The sequence below is a fragment of the Delphinus delphis genome, chromosome 11 (genome assembly GCF_949987515.2).
Source record: "Delphinus delphis chromosome 11, mDelDel1.2, whole genome shotgun sequence".
Classification (NCBI taxonomy): domain Eukaryota; kingdom Metazoa; phylum Chordata; class Mammalia; order Artiodactyla; family Delphinidae; genus Delphinus; species Delphinus delphis.
The window spans coordinates 86770416-86791174 of record NC_082693.1 but is presented as its reverse complement, the minus strand read 5'-3'; the positions used below and the strand labels follow the sequence as shown (position 1 = coordinate 86791174).

Sequence of the window (20759 nt, the reverse complement as noted above, 5' to 3'; positions counted from 1 at the left end):
CAAGCACTGAAATTGAAACTGTGATTAAAAATCTTCCAACAAAGAAAAGCCCAGGACCAGATGGCTTCACAGGCGAATTCTATCAAACATTTAGAGAAGAGCTAACACCTATCCTTCTCAAACTCTTCCAAAATATAGCAGAGGGAGGAACACTCCCAAACTCCTTCTACGAGGCCACCATCACCTTGATACCAAAACCAGACAAGGATGTCACAAAGAAAGAAAACTACAGGCCAATATCACTGATGAACATAGATGCAAAAATCCTCAACAAAATACTAGCAAATAGAATCCAACAGCACATTAAAAGGATCATACACCATGATCAAGTGGGGTTTATTCCAGGAATGCAAGGATTCTTCAATATACGCAAATCTATCAATGTGATAAACCATATTAACAAACTGAAGGAGAAAAACCATATGAGCATCTCAATAGATGCAGAGAAAGCTTTTGACAAAATTCAACACCCATTTATGATAAAAACCCTGCAGAAAGTAGGCATAGAGGGAACTTTCCTCAACATAATAAAGGCCATATATGACAAGCCCACAGCAAACATCATCCTCAATGGTGAAAAACTGAAAGCATTTCCACTAAGATCAGGAACAAGACAAGGTTGCCCACTCTCACCACTCTTATTCAACATAGTTTTGGAAGTTTTAGCCACAGCAATCAGAGAAGAAAAGGAAATAAAAGGAATCCAAATCGGAAAAGAAGAAGTAAAGCTGTCACTGTTTGCAGATGACATGATCCTATACATAGAGAACCCTAAAGATGCTACCATAAAACTACTAGAGCTAATCAATGAATTTGGTAAAGTGGCAGAATACAAAATTAATGCACAGAAATCTCTGGCATTCCTATATACTAATGATGAAAAATCTGAAAGTGAAATCAAGAAAACACTCCCATTTACCATTGCAACAAAAAGAATAAAATATCTAGGAATAAACCTACCTAAGGAGACAAAAGATCTGTATGCAGAAAATTATAAGACACTGATGAAAGAAATTAAAGATGATACAAATAGATGGAGAGATATACCATGTTCTTGGATTGGAAGAATCAACATTGTGAAAATGACTCTACTACCGAAAGCAATCTATAGATTCAATGCAATCCCTATCAAACTACCACTGGCATTTTTCACAGAACTAGAACAAAAAATTTTGCAATTTGTATGGAAACACAAAAGACCCCGAATAGCCAAAGCAATCTTGAGAACGAAAGAAGGAACTGGTCAGGCTTCCTGACTCAGACTATACTACAAAGCTACAGTTATCAAAACGGTATGGTACTGGCACAAAAACAGAAAGATAGATCAATGGAACAGGATAGAAAGCCCAGAGATAAACCCACGCACATATGGTCACCTTATCTTTGACAAAGGAGGCAGAAATGTACCGTGGAGAAAGGACAGCCTATTCAATAAGTGGTGCTGGGAAAACTGGACAGCTACATGTAAAAGTATGAAGTTAGATCACTCCCTAACACCATACACAAAAATAAGCTCAAAATGGATTAAAGACCTAAATGTAAGGCCAGAAACTATCAAACTCTTAGAGGAAAACATAGGCAGAAAACTCTATGACATAAATCACAGCAAGATTCTTTCTGACCCACCTCCTAGAGTAATGGAAATAAAAACAAGAGTAAACAAATGGGACCTAATGAAACTTAAACGCTTTTGCGCAGCAAAGGAAACCATAAAGAAGACCAAAAGACAACCCTCAGAATGGGAGAAAATATTTGCAAATGAAGCAACTGACAAAGGATTGATCTCCAAAATTTATAAGCAGCTCATGCAGCTTAATAACAAAAAAACAAACAACCCAATCCAAAAATGGGCAGAAGACCTAATAGACATTTCTCCAAAGAAGATATACAGAGTGCCAACAAACACATGAAAGAATGCTCAACATCACTAATCATGAGAGAAATGCAAATCAAAACTACAATGAGATATCATCTCACACCAGTCAGAATGGCCATCATCAAAAAATCTAGAAACAATAAATGCTGGAGAGGGTGTGGAGAAAAGGGAACCCTCTTACACTGTTGGTGGGAATGTAAATTGATACAGCCACTGTGGAGAACAGTATGGAGGTTCCTTAAAAAGCTACAAATAGAACTACCATATGACCCAGCAATCCCACTACTGGGCATATACCCTGAGAAAACCATAATTCAAAAAGAGTCATGTACCAAAATGTTCATTGCAGCTCTATTTACAATAGCCCAGAGATGGAAACAACCTAAGTGTCCATCATCGGATGAATGGATAAAGAAGATGTGGCACATATATACAATGGAATATTACTCAGCCATAAAAAGAGACGAAATTGAGCTATTTGTAATGAGGTGGATAGACCTAGAGTCTGTCATACAGAGTGAAGTAAGTCAGAAAGAGAGAGACAAATACCGTATGCTAACACATATATATGGAATTTAAAAAAAAAATGTCATGAAAAACATAGGGGTGAAACAGGAATAAAGACACAGACTTACTAGAGAATGGACTTGAGGCTATGGGGAGGGGGAAGTGTAAACGGTGACAAAGCGATAAAGAGGCATGGACATATATACACTACCAAACGTAAGGTAGATAGCTAGTGGGAAGCAGCCGCATAGCACAGGGAGATCAGCTCGGTGCTTTGTGACCGCCTGGAGGGGTGGGATAGGGAGGGTGGGAGGGAGGGAGACGCAGGTGGGAAGAGATATGGGAATATATGTATATATATAACTGATTCATTTTGTTGTGAAGCTGAAACTAACATACCATTGTAAAGCAATTATACTCCAATAAAGATGTTAAAAAAACAAAAAAAAAACCAAAAAAAAAAAACAAACAAAAAAAAAGAATATATGGCATTTGTAGCATCTGTGCACTTCTGAGTTGATTCTTTTTTATTTTCAAACATATAGAAAATATAGAGAAGAATAGTAAATAATGTGACAAACAGTTATATATCCATCTGTTTACATGTCTGTTTTTCCTATGAGACTGTTAGTTCTCTGAGGGCAGAGATGCTTTATATTGCATCTTGTGTGCCTAATACAGAACTTTGCACATATTGGGCACTCAATAATAAATGTTTGTTGAAAAAATGACTCAGTTAAAAAACATGGTACAGCGTGAAGCTTTATTTTTAATTAAATAATGTCAAGTCCTTTTTTCACACTTCCTTCAAAGTCTCTAAAATCATTATGGGGCTAATCTCTTCTGTTACGAAGAAGAGACATTCCCAATTAACTCCTATAGATACTCACTGTCTTATCTCACTCAGATAGCATCCTTTGACTACTCAGATACTTGTACTACTTCTCTGTTTGCACTTGGCTGTCTGGCTCTAACATGTGTGTTGGTCCTTGTATTTTCTCATTACATTGCATTGATACCTAGGAAGCACTGCAGAAGGGAATGTGTGCTAAGTAAGGGATCTCTAGAATAACATGCTTTCCTCCGTGAACAGGGAGATTTAGCAAAGTGCTGAAGCAAGAAGACGACAAGACCATTCCCATTAACTTTTCTAGAACTGATTTGGGGTCCTATAAAAGGAATAATTTGACTTTTTAAAACATACTACCTTCAGGAAAGGGAGAGAAAGACGGAGGAAGGCAGGGAGACAGACTGACACCACATATGGAAATAAGGCCAGCTACATTTCCTAATGAATGGAAAGGAATCTCTGAATTAATATGCTTGATGGCATTGGCTTCCAGGCAGGAATTTAACATTGAGGGATGAACCTAAAATGAACAAATCACACTAATTTGCTAAACCTCAAAAAAACCCTAATTTTCTGTTTTTTTGTAAATTGTAAATGAAGTCATAAAAATACCTACTGAAACAGTTAAAACCAAAACCAAACATCTGCATTTTCTGTGACAACTGAGTTGTAAAGTAGGTAAAGATTTTAAAAAGTGAAATGCCAGGGGTTTGAGAGGTGTAAACTAGCACTATTCTTCTGAAGGTCAGTTTGGTAATACATATAAATTTAAATACATATGATATACACAAAAAACCCTAAAGTTTTGAAAAACCCTTTGGCCCATGAATTTCAGGAATTTATCTACAAAGATTTTACAACAAGAAAATTCACCGTGTATTACTATGTAAAACAGCAAACAACTGCAAACAATACAAATCTTTACACATAGGGGATTTGTTAAAGGTTGATAGATCCTTATGAAGGAATACTCTTAAGTATTTTTATACATATACTTATGAGTATTCTTTCATAAAGATTTATTATCTTTACGAGAAGCAAGTGGTTGTTAAAATTTTTTTTGGTTGCAGAACTCTTTTTATACCCCAAATGAAATCCAGTTATGACCTAAATTTAAAGAAAAACAATAGCAACAGCAACAATCAAAGGTGCTGGGTTTTTTTGGCCACGCTGTGCAGCCTGTGGGGCATGTGACATCTTAGTTCTCCTACCAGTGATCGAACCCCTACCCCCCTGTAGTGGGAGCGCAGAGTCTTAACCACTGGACAGCCAAGGAAGTCCCCAAAGGCGCTCTTTTTAAAGAAAGGGTGGGGAACTTGAAACACTGTCCACTCATCCCCAGAGGTTACTGCTAGGAACATTATGGCTTCAAGGAACACACTGTGTAATCCACTACTCTTCAAGAACATTTATTGTGGGAAAAAGAGCAAGATGATAAAATGACTGCATTTTTTGTAAAAAATATATATATATATATATTATCTTTGAATGGTAGGTTTATAGGTAATTTGTATTTTCTTATTGCTCGTATGCTTTTTTCCCTTAGATCTGCAGTATTATTTAGCATGTATTATTTTCATAAGGAAAATATTATTTTTAAATCTATATTTTAAAGTTGGATTCTTCTGTACAGTAAGCTTTCCATATCCCTTTATTTCAGCTGGTATTTTAAGGTATTAACAATTCTTTAGATGCTTGCTCAACTAGAGAAAGATGTCTTTTATCTGACAATCAAGGAGATATTAAAATTCAGGTAAATGGACCCTTACTGGCAAGTTTCTCTACATCCTTACTACAGATTTCCCTTATGCTAAGTTATGTATACCTCAGTAAAAAGTACTCTATGTTCTGATTTCTGTGTCTTTTCACATGCTGTTCAATTTCTGTGAAATGTTTCATACTCCCATTCAAATGGCCAAATCATTCTCAGTCTTCAGATCTCAGGAGAGACTTTCAGGGGTCTTCTCTAACTATACTAAGTATTCTCCATCATTGTACTGTTTCTCTCCTAGTACTTAACACAATTTATATATTTGTTTACTTATTACCTATATCACCAATAAAACTGAAGTCTGCAGAGACTGTGTATTATTTGCCAATATATTACACAACGCCTAGCATAATACCTGGCAATTGTTCATAAATATTTGTTGACTGATTTACTAAATGCTTGCTAAAATTTGAATTTAGAGACTTATGGAGACTCAAGTGGTTTAAAATAAGCTTTCCCACACTCTTGCCTAAGTGGGTTGGCAAGGTCCTGTTTTCAATACTGTTCACAATTTCTGATAATTTCAATAATAGCCCAGAGTCATATTAACTAGGCACATTTTATAATGCTTGTATAAAGTGATCCATGACTCACGAGAGTTCTGTTGAGATGCTGCTTCACGACTACTGATCCTTTATCATGTATCTTTTGGAAAATAAACATTCTATAATAAGAATAAGTATTTGCCACTTCAACATTTTCTAAAGCTTCTTCCAGCCCTGCTATAAATTATAATTGAAGCACACTAATTAGGGCTAATCTCAATATACTGATATTTATTACATATCATTCCATACATATGCTGATGTGTGGCCACTGAACTATAAACCCTTTCTGTCAGGAATCTGAAGAGCATAAGCTACTATTTGGGGCACAATTTAAATAACAGGGGCTCCAACAATGGCAAACCAACAGTCTCAGAAGAGCTCTTGCAACTAAATGGAGAACTTAAAAACACCAAAACAAACAGTGTAAGAAAAATAACCATAGAAGGTACCAAATAAGCATAGAGACATAACATTTTAAATACTTCCAAATATTTGGTTTCAAAGCATAAATGGAGCATGTGGGCTTTCCACATCTTTTTCTGCCAAGTCCCAGGAAAAACTGACCATACTACAGTCATCTAAAACAGCTGTTAGGACTGATCTTCAAATATTTGGTTTCAAAATATAGACCTATTTGCACTTTAAAACCCAGATGCCTGCATACTCCTACTATAGCACTGCACTGAGATAATCCTTTCAAAGTAGGCTGCTGGCAAAAACAGATCTTTATTCATGGTAAGAACTGCTTCAAATGGACACAGCAAAATGTTAGCCTAAGTCCTAAAGTCAATTGTCAGAAAAGATAATTTGCTCTGGCACCAAAATACTATTCTTTTCTTTCTTTTTTAAGGCAGAGACTAAATTTTATGAGTTATTTAAGGTTAAAGAGAGAGGGTAAATGTGAAATGTTAAGATTCTAGAAGCAAGGGAAAAAGTTTATGTCCAGTTTACTTAAAATTATTGACATCCTTAAACTAAGCTTCTTGTTTAGCATATTGTTCTTGTGGGTACTCAAATTTAAACTATCAAATCTGCCTCACTTTGGGTTGCTAGAAGGTCCAATCCACAGAGAAGGATCTTAGTCTAGCAATAAGTCAAGTGGTTTAAAATAAACTTTCCCATATTCTGGTATAATTATACTTGTTTTCTAGGACTCTGTTATAAGCATGGCTATCTAGTTGTCCTACACTTCTGATAGTTATGTAACACTACAGAGTAACGGGTTAGGAGACTAGGATGATAGGTGATAAACAGTGTCTTTTACTCTACTGAGCAGACATCAATTCTGATTGATCAATTTCAACTTGCCTGAATATCTTTATGTTTCTTTAAGACTGCAGGCAATGAAAATGCCTATACCTTTATGAATCACATTGTTTTGTTTCCCTTTAAATCCATCATTTAAACCTTGTTCCTGAAAGAGGCACTTAAAAAAAAAAAGACACATGATAGTACAACTCAGAAAAGGAACTGTATTTGGCATCTTACAAAACAGTAGTCAATCTTCACCCTATTCTTCTGATAAGTGTTACACAAATGGGAAGAATAAGAGTTATAATGGCTAAGAAATGTATCTTGAGTCATTTAACTGATTAATGAGGGAACTGGAAACTTTTTCCATTTCCCTACTTAGCATTCGTCTCTGGCAGGCAGCTCTAAGGACACCCCAAACCAATGAAATTCCAAGTAGATAAGAATATTCTTCTCAACCTTACCTCTTTATGCACCTTCCAACTGTCTACCGTCACATTGAAGAGTGCTTTGAGGGCCTCAATGGCACAGTCTGTCTCCTGAGGTGAGAGAGGAGGTCCATTACGGTCTATGGCCGATTCATATTCATCGGTCCACTTGATGCTAAAGGCACTTTCCAAGATCTGGGTTAGCAGCGGTAGTCCTTGGAGCTCATAGCGCAATTGTGACCTGATGTCGGTGTGCAAAAGTGACAGGACGAAGAGCAAGCGCAAGTCAAAGCACTTAATGTCATTGATAAACTTTCGGTCCTTGCACTTTCTCAGGAGGTTACAGAGCTTTGCAGCAAGGTTAAGTTCCAGGCTGAGCTGCTGTGCCATCTGACTGTTGAACACTATGTTACAAAGACATTTTAATGACTCCACAATAACTGGGAACTCTGACACCTTCTCCAAAGAATCATCCGACTCATTTAGCTTGGCTAGTCGCAGCAGTATCTGCATATTTTCCTTAGTTGTTACAGGAACTAAAACCTTTTTGTCTCTGGAGAGAATGCGGAGAACTTCAAGGCAGGACACTTGACATGTTGTTGGGATGTCCTTTAAAAGGACTTTAAATATGCCTTCACAGAGTTTCTGGAAAACAAGAATGAGTATGAAAAAATCATTATTTGGCTTAAGTGATTTAAAACAGAATGTTTCTCTATCAATGTATTTAACTGCAGTTCAAGATCTGGCTAGAAAAGGTTTTTACTTTTTTAAAGTCACAGAATGTTAGAACTGAAAGAGACCTTATATTTGGTGTACTTCTTTTACTTTACAGATATGAAAACTGAGGGCCAGAAAGGCTAAGTTACTTGTATGGGGCCAGAGTGAATTAGTGGGGCTGCAAAGGATAGAGTATAGGTTTCCTAATTTCCAGCCCAATATTCTTTCTATAAAATCACTTATTCTCTTTTAAACTGACTAGTTTCAAATGTCTTATATGGCTTTGTTCTCAATGAATTTTTAACATCAGACTACACATACTATCAGGATAGAAGGTAATCATCTGAATCATAGCTGTTTCCTTCCTGGAAATAAAGATTAGTGCCTTGAGAATTGGTTCACAATTGGCTACAAGTATAGGCTCTCATAAAAAGACTTAAAGAAGTCTGCATTTCTGCCCAGTTTCAGCTGTGCTATTTCTTCTGAGTAGTACTACTGCAGTAGTCCCATGTTTTATAAACCTTAGAACTCTCTTTAGCTAACGTGTAATAACATTTAATCATCAAATGACCCCAGAGATCTTTTGCTGACAACACTGATAAAAATTATTCCAAGTGTTGGGTTCCAAAGAGGGCTCAGCTAGCATATATGATGCCTTTGAGTCAACTGCAAAAAGGTGCCCCTCTCCAGGCTAACTGCAAAAAATGTTCCTACTGGGTGGACAAATTACAAAACAGCCCTCTTCCTCTGGGCAGCCCTGTGCCAGGACACATGGCTTGGGAAGCTCAGAGTGTGGGCAGGATCTTAAGCTTCCCTTTGTTCTCTTGGTGTAGGGCACAGATTACACAAATATATGCAGTAGTCCTGGTTCCAAATTTTGCTACCACTATCTCAGAAACAACTCTTTATTTGGACCCAAAGTGTGCTCTATCTTGAATTTTTTGAAAAATAGTTATTTCTGTCATTGCCAAATTTAAGAACCATTGATAATTCTCTCAAAATTCAATGTCCAGCTTTCTTCTCCATAAACTGCAGATCTGGGTCTCTGAAGCTCAAACCTTATATGTGCAGCAAGCAGATATAACCATTCCACTGCTGACCATTTCTATACCCGTTACATTTTATAAAAATAACAGCAACAACAACTATGACCAATACAAGGTTTTACAAAGTTTCTATTAACCTACCGTCAGACTTTAACTTTTTTAAAAAGAGGCTATCTGTGGGTCAAGCATTATGATCTTGGCAGGAATCCTAGGCCATGTGCATCTTCTCAGTACATCTGAGTCAAACAGCTATGGAAATGTCAATTTTATTTTTTTATAAATTTATTTATTTAGTTTTGGCTGCATTGGGTCTTCGTTGCTGTGCACGGGCTTTCTCTAGGTGCGGTGAGCAGGGGCTATTCTTCGTTGTGGTACACGGGCTTCTCATTGCGGTGGCTTCTCTTGTTGCAGAGCACAGGCTCTAGGCACACAGGCTTCAGTAGTTGTGGCATGCAGGCTCAGTAGTTGTGGCACGTGGGCTCTAGAGTACAGGCTCAGTAGTTGTGGTGCACGGACTTAGTTGCTCCACGGCATGTGGGATCTTCCTGAAACAGGGCTCGAACCCATGTCCCCTGCATTGGCAGGCGGATTCTTAACCACTGCGCCACCAGGGAAACCCAGAAATGTCCATTTTAAATGTACTATGCTCTCTAGATGGAGGTGGGAAGGAAATTAACCTAACAAGCTAAAAAAAACTATCCCTGGCACTTCACTGGTGGTCCAGTGGTTAAGACTCTGCGCTTCCAATGCAGGGGGCCTGGGTTCGATCCCTGGTCAGGGAACTAGATCTCGCAGGGCACAACTAAGGCTTGGGGCAGCCCAAAAAAAAAAAAAAAAAAAAGGCACTCTATCCTTTAACATACCTGATAACTGGAAGGGACTTCCATTTAATGTTTTAATATCATTGTTAAAGCATTTTTTTTCATGAATGCAGTTTTGTGGTGGAGGAAAGTATAATGTGCCTATTATTAAAAATATAAAAAATGGGAAATTTTCTCCAATTTCAGATCTTTCACACCCAAGACAAAAAAAAAGTACCTTCTACATACTATTTCCTATGTGGTATATTCCTGGGTGGTGGAGTTAAATAACCTTTGCTCCCATACAATTTTACCCAAGAGGGAAATTATCTACATTCCTAGTTAAGAAATACATAATAAATATGATATTATAAAATACTATATATGTGAATTTGGAGTTCTACATATCTAATAAAACACAGAAATCTTTTTTTTTTTTTTTTTTTTTTGCGGTACGCAGGCCTCTCACTGTTGTGGCCTCTCCAGTTGCGGAGCACAGGCTCCGGACACACAGGCTCAGCGGCCATGGCTCATGGGCCCAGCCGCTCCGCTGCATGTGGGATCTTCCCGGACCGGGGCACGAACCCATGTCCCCTGCATCGGCAGGCGGACTCTCAGCCACTGCACCACCAGGGAAGCCCCTAAAACACAGAAATCTTTAGCTCTTTTCTTTCTAAACCAAAAACAAGAGCAACAATAAAATCCAAAAACAAAAAAAATCTGTGGGTAATATGGCTTCTTTCTTCCTCCACCTTCAGACTCAAGAAAGAAAAAAAGCAAAATATGAATACAAACTGGCATAGCCAAGGCTATTAGCCAAATGGACTGTTAAACTCTGGGACATAAGAAGGCTACATAAAAGAAATTAGAGAGGCCTATAAAATTTATAGTTAAAAATTGCCTCATCTAAAGGCTTGTAGGAGATCAGCAACCGAGACTGTTTTAAGCACAGTTTTCAATCATAGTTGTTTTAAACTCATCATAGTTGATGTCATTTCTCATCACAGACTTGCCCCACATGACAACAGTTAGGTAGCTTTTTGCTGTAATGTCCCTTGAAAAGTAATGCCACTTCTTGGACAATGACCTCTCCCTTTTTCGTATTACAACTTAAAAAAAATCAGACATAAAAATATAACAAAGGAATAGTTAACAGACACACTCATCGCTATACTCCATACGATCATTTCTATTCAGAGAATATTACAAAGAACAAATAAACCATGTAACACATCTGGATGAATCAGAAAGTTTTGCTTTGCATATGAACACCAAGCAAGACGAGGTAGCATTCTTTACGATTACCCCATCTGTTGAGTGCATGCGCGACTTCTATGTTTCAAAGGTGCTCCTGTTTCACCTTTATTTTGCCCTAATGTTATTTTCCTGTGCTATAACTTTTTTTCAGTTGATTTTATTCTTCCTAAAACATGCTCTGTTCTCTTCAAACACTTTCCATAGCTCCCTGTTGCCTGCAGAATGCAGCTGAAATAAGCTCAGTGCCCCCTTTCCTACTGCTGTCTCTGTCACACACATACCCTCCTTCTCCTTTCTTTTCCAAGTGCTCCAAAGGGATTCCCAATCCCCTGACCATATGTCCTGAACCTTTCTCCTTCCATTCTCTCAGCATGGCCTACCCTGTCCCCATTTCCACCAGTCAGGACCCCACTCTTTTTCTAAGGTTTAATTTGAGGACTAAGGGGTCTAGAAGACTCCGCAGCCACTCCCTCCTTTGCTTTCTTTCTATATAGCACTTAGTTCCAACAAGCAGTTAGTTCCTTTTTACAGAGTCAGCTGTTGGGGCATCTCACTCCTTTTCCAGGCTCCTTGAGAACAGAGGCTATGTTTCATCTGTATCCCAGTGGCTGGCCCAGGTGTGCTACAGCTGTTTTTAAGTGCAAGATAACCACAAACTCCCAAAGATTACCAGCTTTAAAGTCTACCACCTGACTCTCCAGCCCCTTCCAAAGAATAACTCCTTTGTATTCCACCACCAGCCACCTCTATCAAGTCTTCTCTTCCTCATTTTGCAAGTACAATAACTCATCATTACATAACATTTTAAGTGCAAACTGTTTTTATTTACTTTCAAAGTATTTATTTATACAAACTTGTTATCATTGTTCAACTGATATATTTTTAAATCTGAAACTATTTTGGTATCTTAGATAACCATGGAACACATAATTTTTTTTTCCATTAGAATGGATGGAAATACCTTCTGAGTTAAAAACTTTTCCCTTAGAGGTAGGTTTTCAGGAATGAACTAAAGTCATAAAGCAAAGCTTAGGTGTGCTTACAAAGTATAATTACTTCAGAGAGGCTGAGGAAAAGCCCTTTTAAAATGCTCGTTAGCTTAGGAGCCATGGCTATTTCCAAAAAGTTAGACTGCAAGACCCAGCAGCAGAGACTCAAGATTGAGATTCTCAATGTTAATACCAGGTATTGTCAAAAATTTTTGGTAGTTTTGGGCTTCCCTGGTGGCGCAGTGGTTGAGAGTCCGCCTGCCGATGCAGGGGACACGGGTTCGTGCCCAGTTCCGGGAAGATCCCACGTGCCGCGGAGCGGCTGGGCCCGTGAGCCATGGCTGCTGGGCCTGAGCATCCAGAGCCTGTGCTCCGCAGCGGGAGAGGCCACAGCAGTGAAAGGCCCGCGTACCGCAAAAAAAAAAAAACTTTTTGGTAGTTTGCTCCGGAATGGAAACCCTAGAGTATACTACAGTAATGGTTCTCAAACTTCAGCACGCATGATAATCACCTAAAGGATTACTTGTTGTTGTTGTTAATTTTATTGAAGTACAGTTGATTTACAGTGTTAATTTCTGCTGTACAGCAAAGTGATTCCGTTTTATATATATATACATATATATATATGTATATATATATATTCTTTTTCATATTCTCTTCCATTACGGTTTATCACAGGATACTGAACATAGATCTCTGCGTCATACAACAGACCTTGTTGTTTATCCATCCTGTATATAATAGTTTGTCTGCTAATCTCAAGTTCTCAGTCCTTCCCTCCCCACCACCCTCCCCCTTGGCAACCACAGTCTGTCCTCTGTGTCTGTGAGTCTGTTTCTGTTTCGTAGATATGTTCTTTTGTGTCGTACTTTAGATTCCACATGTAAGTGATGTCATATGGTATTTGTCATTCTCTTTCTGACTTACTTCACTTAGTATGATAATCTTTAGGTGAGGATTGTTGAAACACAGATTGTTGTACTCACCTCCAGAGTTTCTGATTCAGTGGGTCTGGAGTGAGGCCAGAATTGGGACTTTTAACAAGTTCCCAGTTGATGCTGTCACTGCTGGTTCAGGAGCCACACTCTGAAAACCACTAAACTACAACCAACAATGGACTGACATAACTTGGATGTTCGGGGCCAGGGGTTAACTGACAGTAGCTGACCAGATAAGCAAAGAAAAGTAGGCAGAGCTGAAAGCCATTAACACAAATACCTTAACTTCTCCTCAACTGTCCTAAAGATGTATAAGGGTGGCAGGAATAGGAATGGGATGTCATTATCTGGTCACATTACCTTTCTTAAATGTTAAAAATCACTAGAGGTGTGAAGTGTATTACTTAAGATCAGTGGTCCTGGGCCTAAAACTTGTTCAACTTACCATGGATTCTAGAACCAGAACAGTGTTGTGATTAAGACCAGGTGTTCTGGATTTAAATTTCTTGTGTTCAAAGGCTGGCTCTTCTACCGTCTTCTAATGGTGTGACCTTGGCAAGTTACTGACTTCTCTAGGTCTCACCTACTTTAAGACTTAAACGACATCACACATGTATAGTATTTACAACAGTGCCCGGAATGTGTTAAGTGCTCAGTACTGGTTATCATTTATATATTATTATAAGGTAAAAATCTCAAAGTCCTCAGTTTAGCTTTTAAGATCCTCCACCCTGCTTTTTGAGTTTTCTTTTTCATATTATTCACCAATCAAACCCTCCTCTCTAGTTGTATTCCTTTCGAATTATCTCATATAGAGCTTTTTTGCTTTCTTACCATCTCCCCTCTACCTGCATGAGTCTTTCTCCCTCTTTGACTATTTAAGTTTTAACCATTCTCCAAAGCTAAGCTTAAAATTAACTTTTGATATAAAGTTCTTCCTAACCACTTCAGCCCCCAATGTTCTTCCCCTCCAAGGAACACCCAAACCAAAATTTGTAGCAATCATTGGTGCTTAGTACATTCTTCCTGTTTTCTTTTTATGAGTTTGCCTCAACTACTAAAAGCTCTCTGAAGGTGGAAAGCACATCTTTCTTTTATGAGAGAAGAAAATGTACTATAGTGGCTTCTGAATCAGAAAAACCTGGTTTTAATTCCCAGCTTCACCACTGTGTGATTCAGACATTATTTTACTTCTCTGAGTCTCACTTTCTCATTTGTAAAATGGGAATAATATCACTTACTTCTCAGAGGGCTGTCGTGAAATAGACTCTGGGATGTAATAAGCGCTCTTTGAATTGTGACTATTTTTGTTTTATTTCTTCATAATCCTTGTAGCCCTCAGCAGAGAAATTAGAACACAGTAAGCACCCAAAATATAAACTGACTGTACTAAGAAGTTCCCTGAATTTAAAGCATTAGTAGAAGTCTATTAATGTTGTCTTGACACTTCTCCTTTCTAAGAAGGAAAGAGAGAAGTAGTAAAGGCTATTCTTGTGATTGTACTGGTTGGATGGTTTGCCCCATGGCATAAAATAGTCTTTTCATACAAGCAGCAGAAATTATTTGTCTTCATATAAAGTTCTTTTTTCTGAAGAGTTTAAATTACTTAAATATATATGTTCTTTAAAATGTAAAATGCATCAAACTACTGAAGAAAATAGAAAAAACATTCATAATTATACTACCTAGTATATTTTATATGCAGCTGACAGAAGGATTTATCCTTAGTCAATCTATTTGAGTATCAGTAACATGCATATTACTTCAGCCTACACAGTCACAATCATCATGTGTATATAATCTTGTTTTCTGTCTTAAATTTAATTTTTAATGTAATTATAAGCATTTTTCACATTGCTATAGAGCCCTTATAAACATAATTTTAACTTGATGCAATATTAAATACGATTCCTGCTCTCAATAAGTCTTTAGCATGAAATACAGCAGAGTTCAGAAAAAGCAGTGGACTTAGCATCAGAAGGGATGACTTCCTAATTTTAATAATTATAGTAATATTATTTGCTTATGTGCTTTATAGTTTACAAAAAAACTTTCATATATGTTCCTCAATCTAAGGAATGCTTACTGAACATTTACTATATTATTCTTTAAATGACTGCCTAAGGACACAACTAAGAAGTAGAAGGCCAGGACTCAACTGAGATCATCTGACTCCAATATGATTTCCACTGTAAGTCCATGATCATAATATAGCTGTCTCTCATTTGTTAACTGTGACCTTCAGCATGTCACTTTATTAGGTTTTCTTCTTCCTCTATAACACGCATTAAAACTCTTTAAGGCAATCTTCTTCCAGCTCCAGAATGGTAGGCTTTTCACTATGAATCTGTAAAACTAGGATTAGCTTTTGCTTTAACTATGAAACAAGCAAAATATGCTATGATGTGTATGTGAGGATTCAAATGATCTATCATGATTTATATATTGTCCTAAAAGTATATAATTGATGTATAGAAATAATATTGATTTCTAAAAATATTTATAAAAAGAGAAAAGTCATTTTTGTTTTGTTTTGTTTTTTTCCCATATTTTATTGATTTGAGTCCTCTCCCTCTTTTTCTTGATGAGTCTGGCTAATGGTTTATCAATTTTGTTTATCTTCTCAAAGAACCAGCTTTTAGTTTTATTGATCTTTGCTATTGTTTTCTTTGTTTCTATTTCATTTATTTCTGCTCTGATCGTTATGATTTCTCTCCTTCTGCTAACTTTGGGTTTCGTTTGTTCTTCTTTCTATAGTTCCTTTAGGTGTAAGGTTAGATTATTTATTTGAGATTTTTCTTGTTTCTTGAGGTAGGCTTGTATAGCTATAAACTTCCCTCTTAGAACTGCTTTTGCTGCATCCCATAGGTTTTGGATTGTTGTGTTTTGTCATTTGTCTAGATATTTTGTGATTTCCTCTTTGATTTCTTCAGTGATCTCTTGCTTATTTAGTAACGTATTGTTTAGCCTCCATGAGTTCATGTTTTTTACGTTTTTTCCCCTGTAATTCATTTCTAAACTCATAGCTTTGTGGTCAGAAAAGATGCTTGATCTAATTTCAATTTTCTTAACTTTACCGAGGCTTGATTTGTGACCCAAGATGTGATCTATCCTGGAGAATGTTCCGTGTGCACTTCAGAAGAAAGTGTAATCTGCCGTTTTTGGATGGAATGTCCTATAAATATCAGTTAAATCTATCTGGTCTATTGTATCATTTAAAACTTGTTTCCTTATTTATTTTCATTTTGGATGATCTGTCCATTGGTGTAAGTGAGGTGTTAAAGTCCCCCACTATTACTGTGTTACTGTCGATTTCCTCTTTTACAGCTGTTAGCAGTTGCCTTTTGTATTGAGGTGCTACTATGTTGGGTGCATATATATTTATAATTGTTACATCTTTTTCTTGGATTGATCCCTTGATCATTATGTAGTGTCCTTCCTTGTCTCTTGTAACATTCTTTATTTTAAAGTCTATTTTATCTGATATGAGTATTGTGACTCCAGCTTTCTTTTGATTTCCATTTGTATGGAATATCTTTTACCATCCCCTCACTTTCAGTCTGTATGTGTCCCTAGGTCTGAAGTGGGTCTCTTGTAGACAGCATATATATATGGGTCTTGTTTTTGTATCCATTCAGCAAGCCTGTGTCTTTTGGTTGGAGCATTTAATCCATTCACATTTAAGGTAATTATTGATATGTATGTTCCTATTACCATTTTCTTTTTTCTTTTTTTTTTGCAGTACACGGGCCTCTCACTGTTGTGGCCTCTCCCGTTGCAGAGCACAGGCTCTGGACGCGCAGGCTTAGCAGCCATGGCTCACGGGCCTAGCTGCTCCGCGGCATGTGGGATCTTCCCGGACCGGGGCACAAACACGTGTCCCCTGCATCTGCAGGCGGACTCTCAACCACTGTGCCACCAGGGAAGGCCCCGATTACCATTTTCTTAATTGTTTAGGGTTTGTTTTTGTAGGTCCTTTTCTTCTCTTCTGTTTCCCACTTAGAAAAGTTCCTTTAGCATATGTTGTAGAGCTGGTTTGGTGGTGCTGAATTCTCTTAGCTTTTGCTTGTCTGTAAAGCTTTTGATTTCTCCATCGAATCTGAATGAGATCCTTGCTGGGTAGAGTAATCTTGCTTGTAGGTTGTTCCCTTTTATCACTTAAAGTATATCATGCCACTCCCTTCTGGCTTGTAGAGTTTCTGCTGAGAAATCAGCTGTTAACTTTATGGGAGTTCCCTTGTATGTTATTTGTCGTTTTTCCCTTGCTGCTTTCAATAATTTTTCTTTGTCTTTAATTTTTGTCAATTTGATTACTATGTGTCACGGTGTGTTTCTCCTTGGGTTTATCCTGTATGGGACTTGCTGTGCTTCCTGGACTTGGGTGGCTATTTCCTTTCCCATATTAGGGAAGTTTTCGACTATAATCTCTTCAAATATTTTCTCCGGTCCTTTCTCTGTCTCTTCTCCTTCTGGGACCCCTATAATGCGAATGTTGTTGCGTTTAATGTTGTCCCAGAGGTCTCTTAGGCTGTCTTCATTTCTTTTCATTCTTTTTTCTTTATTCTGTTCTGCAGCAGTGAATTCCACCATTCTGTCTTCCAGGTCACTTATCCATTCTTCTGCCTCAGTTTTTCTGATATTGATTCCTTCTAGTGTATTTTTCATTTCAGTTATTGTATTGTTCATCTCTGTTTGTTTGTTCTTTAATTCTTCTAGGTCTTTGTTAAACTTTTATTGCATCTTCTCGATCTCTGCCTCCATTGTTTTTCCGAGGTCCTGGATCATCTTCACTCTCATTATTCTGAATTCTTTTTCTGGAAGGTTGCCTACCCCCACTTCATTTAGTTGTTTTTCTGGGGTTTTCTCTTGTTCCTTCATCTGGTACATAGCCCTCTGCCTTTTCATCTTGTCTACCTTTCTGTGAATGTGATTTTTGTTCCACAGGCTGCAGGATTGTAGTTCTTCTTGCTTCTGCTGTCTGCCCTCTGGTGGATAAGGCTATCTAACAGGCTTGTGCAGGTTTCCTTGAAAGCCAAGTTTTACAAAGAAAATGTCTTTGCTTACAATACAGACATAGTTAGTCTACTGTACTCTGGCAACCAAAAGTTAATTAATTAACTTTTAATTAATTAATTAATTTTTTAATTAATTAATTAATTAATTAATTTTTGGCTGTGTTGGGTCTTCATTGCTGTGTGTGGGCTTTCTCTAGTTGTGGCCAGCAGGGGCTACTCTTCGTTGTGGTGTGTGGGCTTCTCATTGCGGTGGCTCCTCTTGTTGCGGAGCACAGGCTCTAGGTGCGCAGGCTTCAGTAGCTGTGGCGTACGGGCTTAGCTGCTCCGCAGCCTGTGGGATCTTCCAGGACCAGGGCTTAAACCTGTGTCCCATGCATTGGCAGGCAGATTCTTAACCACTGTGCCACCAGGGAAGTTCCCAGAAAACACTTTTGAGATGAGTACTACTGAAAAGTATCTGCAGATTGGTACCAGTTCACATACTGTTTGTTCCCAGACCATGCTGAGATAGGTTCGTAAGTTGAGATAGGTGTAAAAAGTTGAAAGTATGTATTCAGAAACCTTTATAGTGATTTGACTTTGCTATGACATCCAAGGATGTGATTATTTCTTTAATGATTCATTTTCATTGTATTTTTAAAAGTACTGGTCTACCACAAATTAGGGAAAAATTAACAAACAAACAAAAAACTTGGTCCTTCATCACAAATAATGTGAGAAGCACTGTTCTAGCGAATGCATTTTATCCTGTATAAGTTTTCTTCTAGTATATAATAAAGGCAGAAAAACTAACTAAGATCCCAGACTAATGAGGAAATAATATAAAGCCTCATAAATATACTTCCTAAGAGTTTGTTTAATTGTTAGGCATTGTGGTGAAAAGTGATAGATGTTCATCAAAATCCATTCTCCCTTTCTTAAATAGTAACAAAACTGTGGCAAGTCTCACGGCTGCCTAGCTACAGCACGCTCCTCAGCTCTTCTTCATGACCATATGACTGAGCTCTTGCCAGAATGTGTGTGGACACATTGTATGCCTTTTTCAGGTTTGTGTCATTAAGACAGCAGGCATGCCTTCTCCCTTTTCTTGTCCCCTTCTGCGCCCAGAATCTGGAAGTGGCAGCCCCAATATAGGCTAGAACAACGCTGAATGGCAAAGAATGACTTGACAAACTTGTAAAGAAACTGGGTCACTGAATAAACTCATGGAGCAGAGCTACTCATCTGCATGGTTGATCACCTCAGGACTGTTACTTGGAAAGGTAATAAACACCTACAGTCCTTAAATCACTTCTTTCTTGGGGTCCCTTTGTTGCAACAACTTAGCTTTAAATTTAAATAAGAATGCACTTTTGAAATATGCCCCATCGATGCCCCATCCAGAACCTCTTATACCATCATTCCATAAGTAACAGAAATTATATTTTGCCTCAATGATTAAGCAACTACTCTCTATATCTAATACCAAGAGTTAGACCAACTTGGCCTGGTCATGCCAAGTTGTTCATTTGCTCATTGTTCAGTTGTTCATCTATTCGCTCATTAAGAACTCACCAAGTGTCTATTTAATAAAGCCAAGATAAAATGGGTATGATAGTATCTACTTCATAGGATTGTTGGGGGAATTAAATGAGATAATGTGTTGTGCTACCTTAGAATAAAATAAATACTAAATAAATTTATGTGCACATACATTGTAACTACAATGTAGGTGCTATATATATAGTATTACCATACACTTTAGTAAGATGCTATGTGGTATAATAGAGAATATGAGTTGCCAAGTGAGACAGACTTCACTTTGCTATTTATTACCTGTGAGATCTGGGCAAGTTACTTGTTTTTTCTGAGCATAAGGTTTGTTACGTGTGAAATGGGATAATACCCTATGTGTTACAGTGTTGTTTATTAAATGAGAGGATGGTACACAGTAACAGGCAAAATTGTACATTTCTAAGAACAAGACCTCTAATTAAACATCTCAGCCAATAGCAGTGTCTTGAAAGAGGCTTGTTTTCTGATTGAAATAATAAGCCTACATGTACATCTGACATCTAGTTCTCTCTCCAACAACAGTGCTTACCAAAAGGATTTAATGTACAGAGGTTTTCAAAAATCTTTATTATTAGTTGGTGAAATTCAGGTAAAGATTCATAATTTAACTTAGAATAAAAATGGGCCAATGACTAGGGACTTCCCTGGTGGACCAATGGTAAAGAATCCACCTTCCAGTGTAAGGGACGCAGGTTCGATCCCTGGTCAGGGAACTAAGATCCCACATGCCACGGGGCAACTAAGCCTGCGTGCCACAACTACTGAGCTCATGTGCCTCAATGAAGAGAGCCCATGTGCCTCAAACTACAGAGCCCATGCGCTCTGGACCCTGTGTGCCACAACTACAGAGCACACGCGCCCTGGAGCCCACGCACCACAACTAGAGAGAAGCTCGCACGCTTCAATGAAGACCCTGCGTGCCGCAAGTAAGACCTGAGCCGCAACTAAGACCTGATGCAGCCAAAAAAACAAACAAACAAAAAAAAGGGCCAATGACTGAACAACCAAATAAAAAATGAAACAACAGTGCACAGAGAAAGTGAACACTGCAAAAGACAAGGACTAAACTAGTGTCTGTTTTATTTATAAGAAACAGGAAAATGCAATAACTTTCTAGTTCAAGTTGGAAAGAGGGGCAGAGTACACACATAGCACAGGCAGTGAGTTCAACTTGGCAGTAACCCTACCATAACTACAGGCCAGAAAAGAGTC

At 37.8% G+C, this 20759-nt stretch overlaps 1 protein-coding gene across 2 annotated transcripts in view; it reads right to left on the bottom strand.

Moving 5' to 3' along the window:
* The window catches only part of RIC8B (RIC8 guanine nucleotide exchange factor B), a 127490-nt gene that overhangs the window by 77395 nt on the left and 29336 nt on the right, over positions 1–20759 (bottom strand). For both annotated transcript variants that reach the window (XM_060025539.1, XM_060025540.1), the window contains exon 3: positions 7268–7876. In XM_060025539.1, the coding sequence (XP_059881522.1) occupies positions 7268–7876 (609 nt within the window). The remainder of the gene's footprint in view (positions 1–7267; positions 7877–20759) is intronic.